Consider the following 23,048-nt stretch of genomic DNA (forward strand, 5'->3'; position numbering starts at 1 on the left):
CTTCACACTGCGTTTTTTCCTACTCCTTCCTGCATGCATACACAACCCACCCACAAAAATTCAGATTTTTCTCCTGCTAAATAGAGGAGCAAATTGTAAAGGCTGAAACATCTGAAGACTATAAAAATAGTGCATTTTTTTTGTAAATACCAAAGTAAATACCATTTTAGGATAAAGTGAAAAGGCAGTGCAACCCTAGATCCTGAAGAGCCCAGGGATGCCAGTCTTTTCCAAGGGCTCTTTTCACACCCTCTGGTGCTCCCTGGGGGTGTCTCTGGGAATTGTCCTGCAGTCTGAGCACTTAAAAATAGAATGGAATATTTCTACTTAAATTTTATTGTTTTGTGGGGTTTTTTGGTTGTAAGCCAGGAAAGAAAACAATGTAGGTTTTAATGTAATTTTTGTTTTTCTAATCTAATATACACCTTAAGATATGAGGGAGGGATACTGCTGAGGGAGTTGACATTGTAAATGAAACTCAAAGAAAGCTTTCTCTCCTCAGGTAAAACATACCTTTGTAGCCCATTAGAGTGATTGTTTATATATATGGTCATGAACTGTTCTTATTAATTTAGAAGTATCTCTCTTGTGTGTTATTAGAAACCTATTTTAAAATACACCGGAGTTTAAAAGATTCTTTTGGTAAGACTATCAAATACTTAGAAAAGATTTTACAGTTATTTTTTTGTGAAGATTTTCTGATTATCTGGTTTGGTAAAATAGTTCTGTATTCTTTCAGAAGATCTATCATGCATGTCTCAAAATACATTGTTTACGTTTCATCAACCATAACTTTTATTTTACGGTATTGTAATGACATTTTTGCCTGCTTCATTGAAATATGTTTACAATTTTTTAGAAGGAAAAAGTGTGTGGAAATTTGACATTGCAACATCACATGCTAGAACCAGTCCAACGCATTCCACGCTACGAGATGCTTCTAAAGGACTACCTAAGGAAATTGCCTCAGGATTCCCTAGACTGGAAAGATGCTGAAAGTAAATATCTTCAGGCCATTAAAGGAGCTATGATAAGATATTAGTAAGAGGATACTGTAAATTAAAGATATTTTCAGGAAAGATCAAGGGAAGACTTACCCATGAAAAGAATGATAGAATTTCTTCAGTGCAATCATAGCATTCCTTGAAAAAAAATCTGTTTGAATTGTAGTTAATTTTAAGGCCATAAAGCCTTTACTATTCTCCTGGAGCACAGAAGTTTTACTTTGGTTTTGGAATAGCGCACAGGTTTTGATTTGTTTGCTTTGCAGATGATCGGGGCTTGTGGTGGCTTTTTAATTTATTTTCGTTGGCATTTTGGTTTGCTTTATGCACATTTGGAATGTTTGACTGCTATTTGTAAAAAAGTGAAGTTAGGCTCATTGTATTTTTAAGCTTCTGCAGGGAAAAAGCACAGCCCACTTTTAAATTTCTTCCTCTCTGTATTTACATGAAAACAGTTCAAGGTATTTGCATGGAGTGTTCAAATTCACTTGCCAGATAATTCTTTTAAATATTTCATTTTTAGTACCATTACAGTAAGCACTTGTAAGATGAGTTGTTGCAACTGAAAAAATATAGTTTGACTTTCTGAACTACTTTGAGAAAAAGGAGGGAGAGAACCATGGCTGTAATGGTCTAAAAAAATGTTATTCTAAGTGCTGAAGTGCTACAGTAAACTGCAATAATTCTCTTCTTCTTTCCACATTATTGTTTCTATTTGGTACCTGATTTTTTTATGCCTTCCACTTTACCTTGTTTTCTTTTTATTGCTAACTGAAGAAATTTATTGTACTTTGTAATTGACATAAAAACATTATTTTTGTAGAATTACCACAGTGCCCCCCCTTCCCCCCCCCCACCCCCCCCCCCCGTAGTACATAAATAAGTAAAAGTACAGCTTTTTGGGTTTACTTATTTTCTTTTTCTTCTGTCTAGAATCCCTGGAAATTATATCCACTGCAGCAAGTCACTCAAATAGTGCAATAAGAAAGATGGTAAATGATCCTTGTTTTCCTGATCACTTTTCAATATATTATATTTCAATATTTGGTCAAGCTAGGAGACTGAATTGCAAATCTTTCCTAAAATGGCAAGAATTGGTTTCTTGGGTCAAAGTGATTGTTCCTACTTAATGTATTTATACAGCTCCTGGAAATGATAGACAAAATCTGTCATTGCACCAAATTCTCTCAAGTGGAAAATGGGACATACTTAGTTCTTCTCCTGGCTCAAGTCACTAATACTGCACTGAACTCTTAACCATGTTTCATCTGTTTCTGTGAGGGCAGGACAGTGTTTGTAGAGAGCAGTTACTGTTTCTCTGCCTGACTGGGCTGGGATGACAGGATCTTAATTGAAATGTGAGATGTTTTGGGCAAGAAATAATGCAGACTGTAAAACAACTGCACTTTAAAAATTACCAAGGATATAACATTTCTAAAAGTACTTCTAGCTTTACCAACTAAATTAATCAGTCAGACCACACATGCTGGGTATAAATGTGTTTTCCAAAGCTTAACAGTCTCCAGATTGATGCCAGCTCCCATCATTTAATTTAAACTGCATCAAGACCTGTGCTTTCAATTAATAAGTTTTATAACTGTATTTTCACCATAAAGGAGAATCTAAAGAAGTTGTTGGAGATCTATGAGATGCTGGGAGAAGAGGAAGACATTGTGAACCCTTCCAATGAGCTGATCAAAGAAGGGCAGATCCTTAAACTGGCTGCTCGCAACACGTCTGCCCAAGAGCGCTACCTTTTCCTGGTGAGTATGGTGGCTGCTGCTGCTGCTGCTGAGAACTTTGAAACATCATTAAACTGAAGTGTAAAACCTTAGGATCTTTGCCCTGGTGAATTGTGTGTTGAGGTCCCAGTAAGTCAGTCTCGTGGTTCTGTGGGAGCTTTTTATCCTGGCAGGTCATCTTCTCAGCTGGAGTTTGAAAAATACAGCCATGCTCCCTTACAACTCCCATGGAAGAGGTTTGGTGGAGTTTGTTGCTTCCCATGCAGTGAGAATTGCTGGTATATTTTTGCTCAGGGGTCTCTGGCATGGCCCCTCTTCTGGTCAATAAAGGACGTTGAGGCACAGCTCCTCCTTATCTGTGCTTCAAGCAAAAGGAGAAATCATAGAATAGAAAGGCTTCAGCTGGGGCCAGACAGCTGACTTAAATGGTGTTCTCTTCATATGAGAGGTGACAAGCTCAAATGTGCTGTGTCTGTGATGCAGACCAGGCAATAGTCTAGTCAGGATTTCCATGAAATAGGATTCAACTGAAGTGAGTTTTTCTTTTTAATAATTAATTTTGAGAAAAATGAGAGGGGGAAAAAAGTTAGAAAATTAAACACTTTATATCTGATTTAATAACTGTGCTTCTAGGCTGCAGCTTTAGACATTTAAACGTTATTTAAAGTTCTATTTTAATAAAGGAATATATCTTTGTCCTGCTCTCTGTACTATTTTTTCCCCCTTGATATGGAGGGTTTAAGGGAATAAAAACTTTAGGAAATGTTCTTTTGTCTTGGAGAAAAGACAAATAATGTCTTCGAATAACATTAGTTACAACTTGTGCAAAACAAAATTATTTTGGTACAGGATAAATATAAATGTAAACACTGAAGGGAAAAGTCCTTATTCTACAGTTTACAGTAGGCTTTGCAGAACTGGGGCATAAGAACAGGTTTGGTTAGAAAAGCTTTGCATTGGTATAGAATATCTGGTCTGAGTATAGTTTGATAATAAATACTGTGAAGACTGCTGCATGTGCAGAACAATTCTTCTTACATTCCCTGAAGCTGTCCTTGAATCCTATTCCTAAAGAAATAAGAAAGAGAAGTTGTCTTGCTTTAGAGCTTTGGTCTTCTCATGTGCCGGCTGATCAGGAAAGAACCTGCTTTCTCACCCACCAAGTCTAGCTTTGTGATGTTGTCCAGCTCTCAGTGGACAAACTGTGGTTTTATCTGTGTTTTTCTTAGTGCAAAACCACGTGTTTATTTTTTCCCCCAGTTTAACAATATGTTGCTCTACTGCGTCCCCAAATTCAGCCTGGTAGGATCCAAGTTCTCGGTTCGAACCAGAGTTGGCATAGATGGCATGAAGATTATAGAAACCCATAATGAAGAATACCCACACACTTTCCAAGTGTCTGGAAAAGAGAGGACACTGGAGTTGCAGGCCAGGTAAGCAGTGTTTTTAGCCAGTTCTTTGAGATCAAATATATACACACAGAAGAGTGGATTAACAGATTTGAAGAACGAGGCAGCGGATTTCATCTTAATATTGGTGTTTTGAAAATAGCCTAGGCTGCCAAAAAAGCATGAATTGTCAGTCCAAGAATCTCTCTGAGCAGAAGATGCATCTAGGATGCATAGCACATTGGCTAACTTTGCAGAAATGCCCAGGACAGCCGTGAATGGGCTGGCTGGGAATTTGAGAGCAGTGCCAAGGCATCCTGTCTGACTGAGGTGTTTTAGGACACTGGGTGTGCTAATCACTGGTGCCTCTGGGATCTGAGCTGCCTTGGTACCAACGAGTCTGTTCGCCTCAGAGCAGGTCCAACAAACAGAGCTCTCCCTCCCAGTGAGTTTACCTCCACAGAACAGAGTTTTCTGCAGCAGTAGTTGAGCGTCTGCTTTCCTCTGTTCCTCAGGCCCATTTCCCATCTACTTGTTTTCTTCCAGTCCCAAATATTAGCCTCCTCCTGGAAGGTGAGCTCTCCTCTTAGTTCTTGAGTTCTTTCCCTCCAGGTGCACTCTTCTGACTGGCACTTTTTCTGCTCTCCCATTTATTAGTCCTTGTATCCTCCTTTTGCTGAGTTACCTTCCCCTCACCTTTCTGCATTGCCTAGGCTAAATTGCCTCTGTCTAGACTCAAATAAAGTGAGGTGCTCCTTCCCTCCTTTTGGGCCTGCTTAAAAATCCTGTTCTTAGCAGTCAGGGTTTCATTGCAGAGAGGCAAGGATTAAATAAGCAGGAAAATGTCCATGATGGGTATAGTTCTGTGTTGGCACCGTGTATTTGTGGACAAACCACAGCTTGCTAGCCAATGGACTTGCAAGCTACTTTCCTTTATGGAAAACCTGTAATATTTAATGAGATTTACAGCAGAGAATGTGCAAAGATAACAGCATATAGGTATTTACCTACACTTTCATTCAATTTCAAATTAAATATATACTTCAAAAAATGACACAAAAAAAACCCTTTCCACTAAGGTGTGCAAGATTTCTGGGACAGATTTTTAGCCATCAGTCATATCTGCTCTAAATTGCTGTCTGATATCTTGCTAAATATTTTGTAAATTGTTATGCCATACACCTATTTCAATGGTGAAGCATGACATCTTGCTATACCATTTCTGAAGCATGTTTTCATTGGAAGAAAATTGATACAGCAAAGTAAGTTTATTGTTAGCTTTTCTACATTACCTGTAGGAGAAAGTTTATTGCATTAGTTTATTTTTTTTCAGTTGGACAGTTAACAATTAGTATTGTTTAAATTCTTGAGAATTACTGAAGAGTTACTTGGCTTTTGCAAGAAGTTGTTTATAGTGGGATAATGTCTCCTAAACTAGTCTCAAACTAATGTGTCAAATATTTCTTTTAGTTCTGAACAGGATAAAGAAGAATGGATAAAGGTAAATTCATCTACATTCTTTATTTTCTAAACATTTTGTCACTGAAGCAATCAGAAAAGTAATATTCATGTTTTCTGTCTCTGCCTTCTCTCTGCTGATCAATAACTGGTCAGAATGCAGAGTCTGTTTTAAATTTTACCATGTCTGAGGAATTTCTCTGCTGTTTCCTTAGGCACTTCAGAGTACTATTGAAGCTTTTCAGCAGAGGAATGAAACTTTCAGAAATGCTATTGCTAAAGAATATGAAGACATGCCTGTTGAAGTCTCTGTAAGCTGCTCTTACTCCTTTGTAACCTTCTTAACACCCATTGTGTTCTTCAATAAGTGGAGAAAGTTTGGCAGAAACTTTGTTTTCAAGCTCATCATTGTTAAGGCAGAGTAATCACAAAGCAGTCATCTTGTTGGTAATTGTTTTTCTTCAAAATGCCAAATCTTGTAAACAAGCCTTTTCCTTTCTCGAGACTCGTAACAGAGCACCCTTCCAGTGATGCATCATGATTTTTGACTGGGTTCTTTGTTATTTCCTTTATAGATTTCAAAAAGCATCTTGAGCTATGTTTTGTAATTTCCTTTCCAGAGGATGAGAATAACTCTTTTCCCTATTTCAAGTACTAGTTTTTTACTGGCTTTTTAAATTCTTTTCTCCTCCTCCTGGCCCTCCTTTAGAATGCTGAGCTTGGGAAGAGAGCGCCAAGGTGGATCCGGGACAACGAGGTCACCATGTGCATGAAATGCAAGGAGCCCTTCAACGCGCTGACGAGGAGGAGGCACCACTGCCGAGCGTGCGGACACGTGAGTGCACACCCCCCTGCTGCAGCTGCTCAGCAGGCCTGCCAGGGTCTCCAGGCACCTGCCTGGCTTCTCATGGCTCCTTATTGTCATCACAGAATCTTAGAATGCCTGGGGTTGGAAGGTGCCGCGAGTCTGTTGCGGTGCGCGCCAAGTCCCGGCTGGGTGATAACGGGCGCGACAGATTCCCCCTTTGGAGCGCCGCAGAATCCCAGCTACCAGTGGAGGTTCAGAGCAGAAACAAAAGGCTGGGGCCTGGGGTGGTACTGGGGTAACTTTATTTGGTGGTAAAACTCCCCTAGTCCAGGACTCTGAACTGAGGGCAGACAATAGCTTATAAATGGGGGAGGTCTCAGGGGAGGGTACAATCTTTAGCTGATCGGGAGAGCTGGGGGTGGAACACAAGGCAGGGAATGCAGTGTGAAAACCAGTGAAGGCTTTCAAGGGAGGAGAACAGCTTAACTACATGATGGGGTTTCAAAGGATACAAAGCTGACAGGGAAGTTTTTAAAGGGAAGGGCGGGTTCAGGGAGGGATAGACATTTAATGGAAGGAGGAGTAAGGAAGGTTCTGGGGAAAGGGGTAGGGACAGGAGGGGTTACCAGCTGAGAAGGGGTGGGTTTAAAACTTGGCAGGGAGTAGCTAGGTAACAAACAAAATAACCTTAACTAAACGGAATAACAGGGGGAGGACAATACAGAGGGGTTGCAAAACCACAGATCAGTGAACATGCCAAATAAAGAAAATGCACTACAACAGGAAAGGACTTTAAACATCACCCAGTCCCTGTGGTCACCAATTGTTGCGGTGTTGTGGGGGTCCCCAGGACGAGGTGAGAGATGAGAATTGACTCCATGTTCTCAGAAGGCTGATTTATTATATTATGATATGATATGATATGAAAATTATATACTAAAACTATACTAAAGAAAGAGAAAGGAGACATCAGAAGGCTAGACAAGAATGAATAATAAAAACTCCTGACTGACCAGAGTCCTGACACAGCTGGACTGGGATTGGCCATTAAGTTCACATGCTGGGTGAACAATTCTCCAAATCACATTCCAAAGGAGCAAAACATGGAGAAGCTGAGGCTTCTTATCTTGCCAGGAGAAGAAATCTTGGCAAAGAGATTTTTCATAAAATACCACAGTGACAAGTCCCAACCCCACTGCTGTGGGCAGGGATGCCTTCCAGCAGACCAGGCTGCTCAGAGTCACATCCAGCCTGGCTTTGAACCCCTCCAGGGATAGGGCATCCATCCACAGCTTCCCTGGGCAGCCTGTGCCAGTGCTGTGGAGTCTGCTGCTGCGCTGGTAGCCGAAAGAAGCAGCACTGTACACTACCAAGGACCCTCTGCCTGCTCTAGTCACTAGAAGCACGTACACTTGTGTATAATGTCCCAAGGCCCTGCACACAGTATATTGTTGCTTTTGAGAGAACTCTACTAATATGAAGAGTTTCTTATATAATGCTGCATAATGCAGCAGTATTTCAGTACATTGTTAGTTTTGAGAGACCTCTACTAACATGAATAATCTCAAGACCATATTAAGATGGCATAACCCAGCATTATTTCAGGCAGCACTGGCTGGCTCCACCAAAAGACCATAAAACCCTGCAGTTTTTCCTTAGGTTAACTTGGAGCTGCTCCCAGCTGGGTTCAGTGTGTAAGTGTGAATATGTGCAAAGCATCAGGGAAGGAAGGAATGTGAGGGTGGGGAGAGAGTATTGCTGCTGTTTTCCGTGTGGGATGCTACAGTAACATATCCAGCTTGAAAGCAACCATCAGGCCACGGCAGTATGACTTGTGAGCTTTCAGAAGGTAACACAAGAACAGGAAACAGACTGTGCTTTCTTCTCTTGCCACCTAGCAGCTCTGCCTGTCTCCACCAGATGGTAGTACAAGCTCAGGATTAATATTTGTGCTACAGGGTGTCTTGTCTGATTCCTTTCTAATGTGGTATGAGGGTTTGCTGCATTAATAACGCTGCTTTTGTGCTTTGCAGGACACTAGAGACTTTTTCAGAAGCTCTAAATTATTGGTTTTATAGTGGCCATAGAGGGTTTTTCCCCCAGATCTTTTTGTCTTACAATTCTGGTAATGTTAAAAACACACCTTCCCTTTTTATTTCCCTTTTTGTTTTGACTCCTAACTACTTCCCTCTATTATAGTTCTAGCACATCTCCTTGTGCTTTAATTTCAAAAGACTTTTTTCATGGGAGTTAATTTGGGCTAGCAATGATGGCTTTCCAGAAGTGACTAATTTGGAATACTTAACTAGGATTGTCTAGGGCTACAAGATGGAGGTGGTGATCTAGATTAGCACTGCAAAGCCTTGGTCCACAGTAAGGTTTTGTTCAGATGTGTTAATGGTTCAAGTCCATTTATCTACCTTTCTTTCTTGAAAAAGGCATATTTTTCATTCAGGGCACCTTTTTTTCACATGAGAGAAAAATTCTATGGAAAAACACTTCTAATGAAACAACCTTGATATCTCTCTTGCATTTCACTTACATATATACTGAAAAGAAAAATCAGTGGATATTGACTTATTTATTCTATGTATTTATTATTTGATTTTAAAATTGTAAATTTTATGTGTATGGGTGTATATATATATATATATATATATATATATATATATATAAATTTAAAACAGCTAATATTTCTTGACAAGTTAAAAAAGTAGCCATTTTTATCAAACTTATATCATTAAAAGGTCATCTCAATTGTATTGTTTTTTCATCTCATAACCTCATTCTGGTCGCATACAAAAGCAGGTGGTAAATGTACCTTTTCAGATTGGCATATAAAGAAACTGCCAGCATGGCTTGGACTACAGTCTGATTCTTTTTTTAACTTGAAACTACAGATATAATTAAAAGCTGAATGTGATTTTATGCAAAGTACAAAATTTCTGCAAGGTAAATAGGAAAAAGCACTTCTAGTTAAGAAGTAGTGGCACAAATTTGGGAAATCATTAATTTCAAATAAGTTATTGCTGACATATTATAAAGACATCTTTCTTGTTCTGTATAATTAAAAATATACTACAAAAAGCTTAATACTAATTTTTATTTATATTTTAATAAACTTCTATAAGTACTTAAATATTATATGTTGTTTTTTTTCTAAGGTGGTTTGCTGGAAATGTTCTGATTACAAAGCGCATCTCGAATATGATGGCAACAAGTTGAACAAAGTCTGTAAGGATTGCTATCATGTTATAATTGGTTGTACAGACAGTGAAGAAAAGAAGAGGAAAGGCATCTTGGAGGTATGTCATTCCAAAATACTGTATATGTGTAGCTGCAATCCTTTTGGTTCATCAGTAGGTGAAAATTGGTAGCATTATTGCAGAGTTTATTTTCTCTTTGAGAAATAAAAAGTATGTGGATCAATTTAATATCATTCCATAGATTTTGGTTTCCAGTACTCACCTTTGCAAAATTTTTTTGTTTCTTGCAACTTTACATTTTTTTAAGGGAATTATAAACCTTAGAACTTGTTTGCTTCTCTCAGTTACATCAGCTCCTGTGACAAAATATAGCCTTCCCTTATAAATTTTCAGTTTTCTTCTGCTGCACTTAAGCTTTCATTGCACCAAACGCCATTGCCACCAGTTGGTTTTTAAAAATATATACCCAGACTGAAAGAACTGGGGGTGGAAATTAGGAGAATGGGGGAGAATTTTGCTCTTCCTTCAGAGTCTGAGTAGTGAGATACTGTTTTGATCAGTGTATAAAATGGGCCTTTAAGTTGTCAGCTTGTCCTCGGCTTTCGGCATCTGAAAAGCCAAGGTCAGTGGAAATTTTAACACATAATCATTTTGTGTTCTTTCTTATCATCTCAAGTTCACTATTTAATTTGAGTAGCATTTTACTCCGTCTACAGATTTTAAGCAATTAGTCTAATCTTTTCTCTAGGATTAGTGCTTGAATGCTTATGTTATTCTTAAAAGTGTGTTTGAAGTTGATTCTGTCGTAATATTTTGACTGCCAGAGTAGATAAGTTGTCATGTGGGATAGTTAGTGGAACTTTGGTGCCTAACATGGTGCTGTTTTGGAAATCAGACATTGTTGTAGATGCTCAGATACAGAGAAAGGCTGGCTGTGGTGGTAAAATGAAAATTGGAGTGGCATAGGAGTCTATAATCCAAAGTTACTAATGGAAAAAGGAACGGGTTACACATGTTGAGGGAATGTGTGTTGTGATTGCTGTTTAATGTGATTGATGTTTAATATATTTTTTTTTTTTTTTTCCCATAAATCCAGTCCTTCATGATCTTTCTTGGGTATTTCCTGAAGCCTTTTTGCAGCTACTATCCAAGAGCTGATGTGAATGGCGATATATTTCCTGCTTTTCTGTTCATTCCGTTTTTCGTCTTTATTGAAGGAAAGTTTAGTTTCCTTTTTATGCTTTCTACTGTCTTCTAGATTGAATCTGCAGAAGTCTCTGGAAACAGTGTCATATGTAGCTTTCTTCAGTACATGGAGAAGTCCAAGCCCTGGCAGAAGGCATGGTGTGTCATACCCAAACAGGAGGCTCTTGTGCTCTACATGTATGGTGCTCCACAGGTATGTACAGGGAAAATGGGAAAGATTTTAGATAATTATTGGCGCTGGTATTTGAGGAAGAGACGGCAAATAGCTTGGAAATGGAGGAAAGATCTAAGTTTTTTCACCGAACTGTACAGCAAATGAGAAGTAAAGGGTAGATTAGTTGTCTGTTTTTAATAAAGAACTTTTTCTTCTTAGGATGTGAAAGCTCTGGCTACAATTCCTCTTCTGGGCTACACAGTGGATGACACTCCAAAAAGTGCTGACCTCCCCCACAGCTTCAAACTGACCCAGTCCAAGTCTGTGCACAGCTTTGCTGCAGACAATGAGGAACTGAAACAGAAGTGGCTAAAAGTTATCCATTTCGCTGTCAAAGGTGAGACACCAGAATGTCAAAATGAGCTGCAAGTGAATTTAGAAGAGCAGCCTGAATCTTCTAAAAAGTCTGAATGCTGAAGCACAGGAACACATGGCATTTTAAAAAAATTTTAGTTGAATTTGTGGTTAACCTTTGTGTTAACCTTTCTTTGCTCAATCAAGGAAAAAAAAAAGAAAAAAAAAAAAAGAAACTTCTTACTACCATACACATCTTGGCACTTTATGTTTGGGAAAAATTCTGGTCTTTTTAGGGATCTTTTTCTTATATTTATGTTCTGTCAATAAAAGTGATGTACAGGTCCATTTCAGAGACTTTTTTAAAAAATGTGAATGCTATTAAAAATACTTACTAACTTTACTGTACTACTTGTTCGTTGTAATGCAATTTTTTTAAATCCAGTTGCTCTTCAGTTAACATTTGCTACTTTCATTAAGAATGCAAATATTTGAAGCTTCCTACTTACATGTTAGGACTTGCAACAGGATAAAAGATATACCTCCACATTGCCAAAATAGATCTGTACTTAAATATGCAGGGACAGTTTGGTTCAATGTATGTAGTTTATAGATTGATTTCCACAGTTCTGTACATATGTTGTATTCACTTGTATCTTTTTAATTAAAGTAATGCAAATTGCTTTCACAGGTATATTGGCTTTCAAGGTTTCAATTTATCAAGGAAATAATCTAATGATTTTCAGTGTAGAAATAAATACCTAAAATATGAGACAACTATATATAATATATGTACAGTATTAAAAATGTACAATACTTGATTATTGCTTTGATTTCATGATACTGGGTTCTTATTAGTGAATAATTTATTTTTAAAAAAGCATGTTTTCTATTTGAAATTAAACACAGTCCTAAATTGAAAAATACTGTTCAGTGATTTGTTTTAATAGCTGACACCTAATGATCTTGATATTTTTATGCATCAAAAAATTAGCAGTAATGTAAGTGGCATGCAATGGACAAATGAGTTCCAGTTGTGTTTAAACAAGTAGTCTCTTTTCTTCAGTGTCCTATCACTGTTAGCTTCTAAGAGTGCAGTAGTTTGTTGCTCAATGCAGTATGTGGTTTGAGAAAAGCAACAGATTGTAGTAATCTTCTGGGAATGTGTATTTTTGCTATAATGGTTATTGGAGCAAAAGAACAATTTGAACTTAAGTTTTTTAATTTTTGTAGAAGATTAGGTATTTTAATGCTTATTTATGGCAACAATCTTCAAGGATTCTTGTTTTAAAGTGGAGCATCATTTATAAAACTTTAGTATGAAATCTGAGCTTGCAAATCTGAAATTTTATGAACTAACATTATTTGGTTTTTGTTCCTGGGTACAAGGACTCTCTGGCTTTAAGTTCCTTATTAAGTTCCTTATGAACTTCCATTCCTGTTAGAGTTTTTATACATAGAGACAAATGACTTCCATAAAATTTTTACTGTAATATCCTTGAGTGAAATATGGACAACTCAGAGGTAGTGATTGACTATCAATTAAAATCATTGCTGTCTTTTCTTTTTGAAGCCCTTTAAGGAAGGAAAATACGTAACTTCTACAATCAGCTTGTCGTGTGAATATTCAGAAGTCTTACTTTTCAATAAATCTGCAATCTGTATTTTAAATCATGTCAAGCTGAAGAGCTCAGGTTCAATTTTTTTAGTTACATGACAGATTTAAATTGTTGGGTTTTTATAATGAGTTTGCCAAGCAAACTATCCACTGAACCCCTACTCCTGCTTTACTCTTTCTGCAACATTATAGGGGAAAAAAAACCCCAACTCATTTTGCATTTAGCAAGGGATTCATATCTGTTTGTAGTGTTAAGCACACATGAGCATGCAGTGTCATCATTCCTTCATAAGAATGTCATGTGAGTTAATGTTAGTTGGATGGATTTTGCTCTCACCTGCAAAGATCCAGGATCTACCATATCCTTTAGATTCCACAGCTTTACACCAGTGTTAATAATGATCAGGACACAGTATGGTACTAACTCTCCAGCTGGCTTGGTGCATGTCCATTCTGAATTCTTTTCCTTGGGTGCTCCCTGGGTCCAGATTGTTCTGGATATAACCCTAGTATTGCCTTTATCTGATGTGCAAGCTCTTCTGTAATTCTCTTTGAGATTTTAAGTTACTTCTACTGGCAGCTGTGTTTACCTTTAGCAATGGGCAGCTCAAGCCTGGTTTGATTCATGTTGGTGAATACCATCAGATTTTTGCCAAGGTAATATAAGATCTCCCTAGCTAATATATGTAATCTTACATATGCCTTGCCAAGGGATGGGGGAACATTCAGGTAAGCAAGCAGAACTCTTGGTGGCTATCTTTCCTTCATGGCTGTCTCCCAAGAGTGGGTATCTTCGACAAGTGCCTCAAGTGCAATTGTGGGACATGGGGACTTGTCTTCCCACATCCCAGTGTATGAAAACAGTTTCCCATGGTCAAGGTGTGGCGTGTAAAGGAAGAAGTTGCTTTAAAGGAGTTCTCAGATAGGAAGGACTGAGCTACAGTGAAAATATGATGATATGACTGTAGAGTCAATTTGGTTGGAAAAGCCCTCTAAGATCACTGAGCCAACCATTGCCAGGACTGCCAAGTCCACCACTAAACCATGTCCCTAAGTGCCACTCAGCCAGCTCCCACAGGATTTGTGCTCCAGACCCTTCACCAGCTCTGTTGCCTTTCTCTGGGCCCACTGCAGCACTTCCATGTCCTTCTTATCCTCTCTTTCATGTCCCACAACTGGACATAGCATGTGAGACACAGCCTTGCCCGTGCCAAGTACAGGGGACAACCACTGCCCTGGTCCTGCTGGCCACACTGTTGGTGGTACAGGCCAGGACACCCTTGGCCTTCTTGCCCACATGGGCACACTGCTGGCTCTTGTTCAGCTGCTCTCAAACCAGCACTCCCAGGTCCTTTTCCACCAGGCAGCTTTCCAGCCTTTCTTCCCCAAGCCTCTAGTGCTGCAGGGGCTGTTGTGACCCAGGTGCAGGACCTGGCTCTGGGCCTTGTTGAACCTCTTGGAGCTGGCTTGTCCCATTGATCCAGCCTGCCTAGATCTCACTGCAGAGCCTTCCTGCCCTCCAGCAGGTCAGCATTTTACCCAGCTTGGTGCTGTGTAGTACATTCTGTTTCCTCCTGCAAATCTCCTTCTAAGCCAGGCAGGAAGCCCCATTCCAGTGAAGTGATTAGAAGTAGCAGTTGCTGTGCTGCCTTATTGTTATAGTGGCACTGAGCAGTTGAAGCTCCTTGAATGGCAGCATCTCCCAGATGAAGCCCAGCATTTGGGCACAAGCAGTTTGAAATGGGAGTAGTTTGTTTGGATGTTAGCCTCACGTTTGCTCTCAGCCATTAAATTTTATACAGCAGAGGATATTTTATTTACCCTAGTGAAACCCATTTCATGTTCTCATAATCAGTTGGTCAGAATTGTTCTCTTGAGTCAGAATGCCTTGGCACTCAAATACATGGTTCTGTGTGTGTTTTGTGGGAAAAGTATGTATTACCAATATTAAAGGACATCAAAAAATGGAGAAATTCTAAGGTTAACCACCCTGCTGTCTTCATTCTCCACAGACAAACCCTCCTAACAGCATCCCAAACTTTTGCTTTAAATTGTAAATTATGACTGCAGAGGAGCAAACACAAAGTTGTAGCTGCTGTGACTTAAGAATTATGAGAAAAACAGTGAAATTAAAACCATCATTCTAACAAGGTAGAAGCTGTTCCCATTTGAAATAAATTCTTAAATTCTTCAAGGAAAAGAAAAAAGGCATTACATTTGGGAGCATAAAGCTCTGTGTGTAAGGAATAAACTGTAACTAAGCATTCATTCATAATACATGCATGCATGTGAATGGCTCTGCTGAATTATTTAAGTTTTGTGACTCTTGTGTTCAAGTAATGCTTGTTTCTCAGTTTAAAAGTGATCACTCTTCTGTGCGTTTTAAAGCAGATCAAAAGTTATTTTGGTGGTTTTATCTGTGTTCAACCAGAACAAGACTTAAATTTATCATTCATATTTTTGAATCATAGCAATATATTTTTTGAAATTACTTATTTTTCCCCCTACCATAGAAAAATAGTGTATCACGATATCTGCATGTCTGCACCATTCTTCCAGACACTCTAAAAATTCTTTTTTGGTATCAGGTACTCCTGCTTGGTTGAAGAGCTGCTATAAAACCTGTATTATGTAGTACTTTCAAATCCCTTTATGCCAAGTAGTTCTGTTTATTTCTAAGTGTATTTAACTTATATGTGCAAAATAGATATTGAGAGTACAAAACATTCTCTTCTATTTGGAATAGAACATTAAACCACTTTAATTGCATGTATATATAGTCGCACCTTTTTATGCAAAACCATCTCAAAGTGCTTTATAAATCTCCTCAAAGATTCTAACTCTTTTTCATAGAAAAGAAGATTTTTATTGCTCATGTTTTTAAGTTATGGATGAAGGCAAGGCACTGATTAAATATAGAGTAAATACACTACCACCTAAGTAAAATTTGGGTGAGGTTATAGAAGTATGCTCCACAGACTTCCAAGTGGAGTCAGAAGGAAAAAGAATACGTATATTAAAACAAGTGGGAAAGATGTGGAAACACTTGACAGGTTGTTTGGATTCCTCACCACATAGCTAGTATAAAAAATCATCAGCTTTTCATGTCAAGGAAAGATTAAATAAAATTAAGAGAGGGTAGTTGTTTCTTATACTGAAGGAAAGACTTTCTGGAAAGAAATAAACATTCCATGTGGAAATAATCCTAAGCAATAACAAAAGCTCTTTCTCCATATAGCTGGTATAAACTAGCATGGGCCTGCTGGAGCTATTATACCTTCAGTGATTGAAATTCACATAGAATCTGCCTTACATTACATAAGGACACTTGTGGAAGATGACACTTCCACCAGTTAGGGAGCTGCTGAGATACCACGTCTCACCTGGACTCACAGAGCTCAGGTGAACTTCAGATGGAGGTAATGGATGTAGGGGTGAATGTAAACAACTGGAAATATATATCCAAAATAAATGACTGGAGAGAAGGAATTTTGTGGCAGAACTGACTACCCTTAAGGTAAATCCATTGGTGAAATGGGCATCATTCTTAGTCTCTGTGGTGTGCTGTTGTTTGAAATCTGAAATTAAATACATGGGGTTAATGCTTTTTGCTCTAGTCTGTGGCCCTGTTGGTGTGAGGAATTTATCCAGCTGGTTCTGACCCATGGGACTGTAGTATGTTCCTCAGATAGGAGTTTTAATCTGCTAGTCAGATTGTTTCCTAAATCCTTTTCCTTTAACAGATGATAACATTAATTTAATGATTACATATGTGTGTGTATATACACATATGCATATGTGTGTATATGTATATATGTGTATTTATGTATTTGAGACTATTATTCAGATTACTTGTTTTCAAGCAGTATTTTACAATCAAAAAAATTACACTGTGCTGCATTCAAAATAGAATGTATAATGATTGTGTTGAGTATGCTTTCCAGAAAAAGATGGAGGTAGATCTGCTATTGTGGCATGTTTACTATTTCAGCCTATAAAAACAAACAGAGAAGCCCTCACAAACATGCTAATTCCAGTGAGGCATTTCAATCAGCTTCCTTTGAAACCTCGTGATTAAATTTCTTCCCAGAATGAACTATGGCATTTTGTTTCACCCCTTCCTCTTCCTAACACAAGTGAATGTAGAATGGTTTTTTTTCTCAAAATCCTCAAGCAGATTTCTTTGAATAAAACATGTTTCCAGCCACTGCATAACACCAGCCTACTTCTGTTTATAGTTCATCCTCGTAGATTCATTAAGTATTTATGGTGAAAACATTCAGAAAAGAGGGAACTATATCAAAGCATTTTTGCATCTTTGTGACCTGGTATTTTTAAGCCAAATTTGTTGCATGTAGAGAACAGTTTGCAATAGAAATATTATTTTTTCTATCATTGTTTTTCCTATTCTGCAGCTGTTAAGGCAGATTAATATAGTAATTTTAGTGTGAGCTGTATCAGCTGTAATGTTTGACATCAGAATTACAGGTTATACATGTTCATTTCCCTTCATCATGGAAGCATTTCTGATTTTAATTGCAAAAAGGCTTTCTAAAAAAAATAAATTGGAAGAATTGTAAATTTGTTTTGGTTTTGCAATAAAGTGAATAATATTAAAAAGGTGAAATACAAATGCCATTGTAAGTTGTGCAAATGTAAGTCGTCATTTTTATGGTTAAGAAATATATGAATGTAAAAATGTTGAAGATATTGTACATATTTTCTGTAATATATGTATATTTGATCCTAAGGTGGGTGGAGAATTGTAAAAATTAAGCACTTTAATTCATGTTGAGTACTTAAAAAGAACAGAAATTTGTATCCTGTAAAATAAAAGCATCATTAAATAAGTATTGCTGGTTGACTCTTTTTTTTTTTTTTTTTTGTCAACCTACCCATTTTGCTGATAAAATCTTTAAGCTGTATTTCTTGTTGTGTGTGATGGTGAGGACCAGTTTTGGAACACTGGTATCTCATTTGCTGAAGTGCTGGTTACTCACAAGTACTGCTGAGTTGGTGAAAGATGTATTCTGAGTTTATAAAGGGTGTATTTAATGCTATGATATCCTAGGTGGAAAAGATAAACGACATCTGCACAGTTTGGTCCAGATTTCTGTAATGGGCATGTGACCAGGATGTTATATGAGTGCTTTGTAGGTATCTGTACCACCATCTCCACAGAAAAGTGCAAAAATAAAGGAAATTGTTCAGCAGAGCCCCAGATCTTTCTCAGTACTCTTCAATACTAAATGATCAGCATGATCTCATGCACTGAACTAAAGTGGTGCTGCAAAGCAAAAAAAAAAAAGATCAGGTAATTAGCTGGACGTGCCCTTTAACAGTCCAAAACTGGTTGCAGTTGCCTCTGATTTCCATCATCTGCACACACTAAGTGTCTTTTGATTGTATCTGATTTATTCTTATTCTTATTCTTGGTATTCTTCTGCAGGTGGGCACAGTGTTGCAGAAAACACAGAAACACAAAACAGAGGAAAAGTTACCGTAGTACTTGGTAGTTCCTGATTGGAAAGAATTGCATACAAGAATTTTTGTTTCATTTCTACATCTTCTTCTCTTTCCATCACCATAAACAAATCTGTATTTGAAATAAGCACTGATTAACCACAGACACTAATGCTTCACTTTCTGTTTATCTAACTTACTGATTTTTCTGATTTTTTTTGTACTGTACTCTGGTCCAAACCTCATTTTCCCCCTTAGGCACAATGCAATGCCTTCTGCATGGAGACAAAAATAATAGCATTTACCCCAAAAATGTACTCTAATAAGAGAACACAATTATAGAACTCAAACTACAGGAAATGGAGCACCACAGCTCCTACTTAATTCCTTTAAATCAGCAGAGTTAATAAGCACTGATATTTCTATGTGGCAGCAAATTGTCCAGAGCCCATCAAGTTGGTGAGGAAGTGGTAGGTGTTGCCTCTTCTGGCTTTCCTGAAGAGCCTGACTAACACTGCCTCATTACCACAGAATTGTTCTTGGCATTGCATGAACTTCCTGACACGAGAGAAGTGGCAGACCAGCCTTTGGTAAACACAGTATTTGGAGCTGGTTTGCTCTAAATAAATTGCTCTGGAGGGTCCTGTGGTGTCTCTAATGGACAAGCAGAGGGAGCCTTATGATTGTGATCATTTTGCTTGGGACCTGCTCACCCCCTGCCTTCTTGGCCCTGTGCACCAGGCAGCCATGGCAATATTTATCCTCACCAGAACCAGTTCTTCTGTTTGGTTCCTTGAGGAACACCACATCTGTGTTATATTGTGCTGTTTCTGTCTCAAAAGCACAAAGCTCTGGTGTCATGAGCAGGATGGGCTGCCTGCCCTAGTCAGAGTTGACATAGCCTCCAACCATCAGGATCTTACCAAGAAAATTCATTAATACTTTTTAACTGCCAAATTTGAAATTTTTTTTGTTTGCTAAATGAAGGAAATTACTACTGTCAGAAGCATTTCCTTATGCAATAGATCCTTAACTGGGAATCTAGGGTAAGATGAATTTCCGGACCCCAAAACATCTTCATACTAATTTTACTGAATACTACCTTATTTAACTTACAGATTCCAAAGGTTTCTAGATTTGATTTATGCATTTGTAACATTAAAATAGCACATGGCTGAAGAAATGGAGATTGTTCTGGAAACAGAATCTGGGATTACTCTCTTTTGGCCTCTAGTAGCCTCCTGTTCTCTTCTGCCCCTTCCTACTCCTGTCTGGGAGCCAGGCAGTCCCAGCACTCCTGCGTGGAGAGTGTGGAAATGAACTTTTTCTTGGGTTCACTGGACAATGAACTTGTACCTCTGATTCTGTGAGCTTGTCTCTGGAAACAAGGCTGGAGGTTTGTACTCTCTTTTGGACCTTTTAACATTGTATGCACGACTCACTTTTCCAAACTCTAGGTAAGGGGAAATTCCTGCTTTGGGAATTGGGTTTTAGGCTCTGACTGTTACTGAACAGGAGAGCCTTCTCTCAGTGTGAAATTAAATTAATGACCCTGTGATGGAAGAAGACAGGATTTCATTGTAGTTCTCTCTCCATGTACTGCCTAGCATGGAGAACCACCTGCATTACCTCTTTTGTCTTGAATATTTCTTGCAAAGAAAATCCTAATATCACAGCCCAAGGTTCTGGGACACAGCATTTGCAAAAGGCCTGCCACCTTATCTGTGTTGTGTTTTGGAAGTTGATCTCAGACTAGCACTAAGTTGGTCCTTTGAACTGGATGCCCTTTAGCTGCAGAAGTGCATCCTGCAGTTGTGTTTCACATGGAAAGATCTGCATCCCTCTGCCTCAAGATGAATCTGCAGTGCAAAGCAAAGCATGGCATGTGAGACATGAAGTGTCTGCTATAAGCAGGGTGGGATGTTTTAAATCCCATATGCTCCATTGATACCTTGCCTACTTAAAATTGTCCCAATCATAAGCAGCGCACACAAGAAAATGTGTATCACAGGAATAAAAAATGCTCCTCTTGGCATACTATTTTATCTTAAAAAGACTACAGGAGATGTCTTCTTAAACTACTAGATTCAGAAGTAGAATATAAAAGCTCAATTCCTCCTGAATACCAGCAAGTTTTGGTTGAGGTAAGGTTTGGTCGGGATAAGATTTTTACTTTTCTGTTTATGTTGCCTCAGTTGAATGCTAAGTGTGCATTTTGTTTACCAATAAAAGTTACTCACTTGATAGCAGACAGGAGATTATTGCTTTTTTTCCCAAAACCTTGGTCCTTAACATAAAGAGTCTTCACATGAAAACTGAACTGCAAACCATTGGCATGGTGAAAATCTTTTACTGAAGCAACTGTTTCAGAATTGTGTTTGTTATTTCATGTGACCACCCCGGTTGCAGCAAGGAGGGAGCACTGCTGTACAGGAATCCACAAGGATACAGATTTTACTTTCATCTCCAACCTAAGTTTTTATGTCTATTGGCCCCATGAGAAAAGCTGATGTCTTCCAAACACCAAAGTGCTTGGGCTTTGTTACTGATTTATGAGGTTTGACTGCTGTGCTTGCCTTGTGGCTCTTGATCTCTGCTCTCCCCTCCCTTAACTTGTAACCTGCTTTCAGTTTCACAAGCAGTTTTACCAGCAGTTGTCTGACACCCCAAATAGCCAGTGAATTTTCATAAATAACTTCCCAGTGTTCAGATTAAGAAAAGATAAGGAGCTGTCAATTTTTTAGTTCATATTGTCCAGCAAAGTGGCATCCCTGACGCAGGATAACTTTGTTTTGCCAGAGACTGGGTGTCAGCACAGGTAAATGTGTTCCTCACACTTAGGAATTCCTATCAGCACTGTGATTTCTTATAGCCAGCCAAAGCATGTAGGAGAGCTTGCTTTGCCAACTCAGCAGAATTCCTGAAATATGGATTTCAAACCTCTGACTTCTGTTGCTTTGGGGAAAAAAAAATAAAAGAGCAAGATTTAGAATCTCCCAGCCTGAGAAATCTGTGTAGAGCAGCCAAACAAAGGGTCATTCTGTCAAGGGATTTCAGGAATTTATTTTTCTCATCTTCTAATGGTGTCTGCTATAAGAAACTGTTACAGTTACATCTGTGACAAGGTTGCTCTGGAGAATACAGAAACACCATTCAATTTGGCTTCACATAAAATCTGATCTCTGCCAGACCCACATAATTGCTGTACTGCATGGTTCCAAAAGGTGACATTAGTAAGGAATAATTTATAGAAGTATTTTGTTCATGGTGTTTTTGCAGCATAAAGCAGTATGAATGTATGAGGCATAAATGCTATGTTACATACTTGATATATTTCAGTAATAATTCTCTAGACAAAAGAGGATGTCAGGAAAAATGCTTTGCTGAGGTGCTAGTTTGTGGTTTCCTTGTCTGGCAAAAATGAACTAAATGGCAAATGACTTGTCCATTACTGTCACTATGCCAATAAAAAAGACTCAGCTGTCTAAGAAAAACTGAAGCAAATGATGATGCAAAACTAAAAAGAAATTCATATCATGGAGAAGAAAGTCTGGAAATGGTCTCCTAATGTCAAAAATAAAACCAAGGAGGCTTATATGGAAATTAGAAGATGACAAATACAAAACTCATATAAAATTGAATTTTTGCATTATATATAATTAGATAATGAAATTTACCACCAGAGGTTGTCATTGGAGCCAAGAATTTAGTGTGATGGGACCAAACCTTATTATATGTTAAATAAAACAATCTAGTTTGCAGTAACAAGGATGAAATATTGAATTGTCTACTTCAGATCTTACAGCAATATCAAAATAATTTAACATACAGTTTTGGAATGATCTTATTATTGCATTTTTATATTTTCCCCAGACGGCTAATGCTGGAAGGTCTTAGATGAGGTCCTGAAGTAGATTGATATCAGGTCACATTTGGTGTGGCAGTTCCTGTGTCCTCATGTCAATTAACTTAAATAACCAGTCTGACTACTATTTTCTTTATCTAATCCCTGAGTTTCTTGCTCAGTAAGTCAGCCATGGAAATTTAGAGTTACAGCAACACATGACCATTGCTTGTTAAAATATTTATGCTTTGACACAGTCCTCAACAGGGCTGAGGTAATTGTTGGTGCAGGCCATGAAAGTTCACAGGAGAGGTATTTCTGGCTCTCACTTTTTATCCAGAAATGTACAATGTGTTAAATGTAGCATTCTGATGATTCTTAGCTTTATATCTTCTTTAGTACTTTCTTCTTGCATTCCTTCCTTAATTCACTTCCTCCATCTTCACTGTGCTTCTGCATTGGTGCATCCAGCCCTTGACAGGCCTTTCAACATCTCTGCTGGGCAAGCTGGCTTGTCTCAGCTTGGTTCAGCAACTGATATTTTCTTTGTGTGCTCCTTGAAATATTACACTGATAAAATTCTAAGAATAGCCATAGTGGGACAGGCCAATGGGTGAGCAAACACTGCTTCTGCATGCTGCTCCCCCAGCTCCCAAACACTGCCAGCTCAGAAACAGCCCCAGCTAGATCTGATCCCTACAGGGCTACTTTTATACATGCAATGCATTTCTCCTTCTTAAACTAATCCATGCAACATCTGAACCAATTTAAAGTTTTACTGTCTACAGCATCCTTTGGCAAGG

General features: G+C 38.3%; 1 protein-coding gene across 3 annotated transcripts in view; it reads left to right on the forward strand.

Moving 5' to 3' along the window:
- The window catches only part of FGD4 (FYVE, RhoGEF and PH domain containing 4), a 104,822-nt gene extending 87,031 nt beyond the window's left edge, over positions 1-17,791 (forward strand). For all 3 annotated transcript variants that reach the window (XM_059845912.1, XM_059845914.1, XM_059845913.1), the window contains exons 8-17: positions 860-998; positions 1,938-1,996; positions 2,621-2,767; positions 4,007-4,179; positions 5,605-5,635; positions 5,808-5,903; positions 6,302-6,427; positions 9,565-9,705; positions 10,865-11,005; positions 11,186-17,791. In XM_059845912.1, the coding sequence (XP_059701895.1) occupies positions 860-998; positions 1,938-1,996; positions 2,621-2,767; positions 4,007-4,179; positions 5,605-5,635; positions 5,808-5,903; positions 6,302-6,427; positions 9,565-9,705; positions 10,865-11,005; positions 11,186-11,443 (1,311 nt within the window). In that variant the 3' untranslated portion in view covers positions 11,444-17,791. The remainder of the gene's footprint in view (positions 1-859; positions 999-1,937; positions 1,997-2,620; positions 2,768-4,006; positions 4,180-5,604; positions 5,636-5,807; positions 5,904-6,301; positions 6,428-9,564; positions 9,706-10,864; positions 11,006-11,185) is intronic.
- The last annotated feature ends 5,257 nt before the right edge of the window (positions 17,792-23,048 follow it).

This window comes from Haemorhous mexicanus, chromosome 5 (assembly GCF_027477595.1).
Source record: "Haemorhous mexicanus isolate bHaeMex1 chromosome 5, bHaeMex1.pri, whole genome shotgun sequence".
Taxonomy (NCBI): Eukaryota; Metazoa; Chordata; class Aves; order Passeriformes; family Fringillidae; genus Haemorhous; species Haemorhous mexicanus.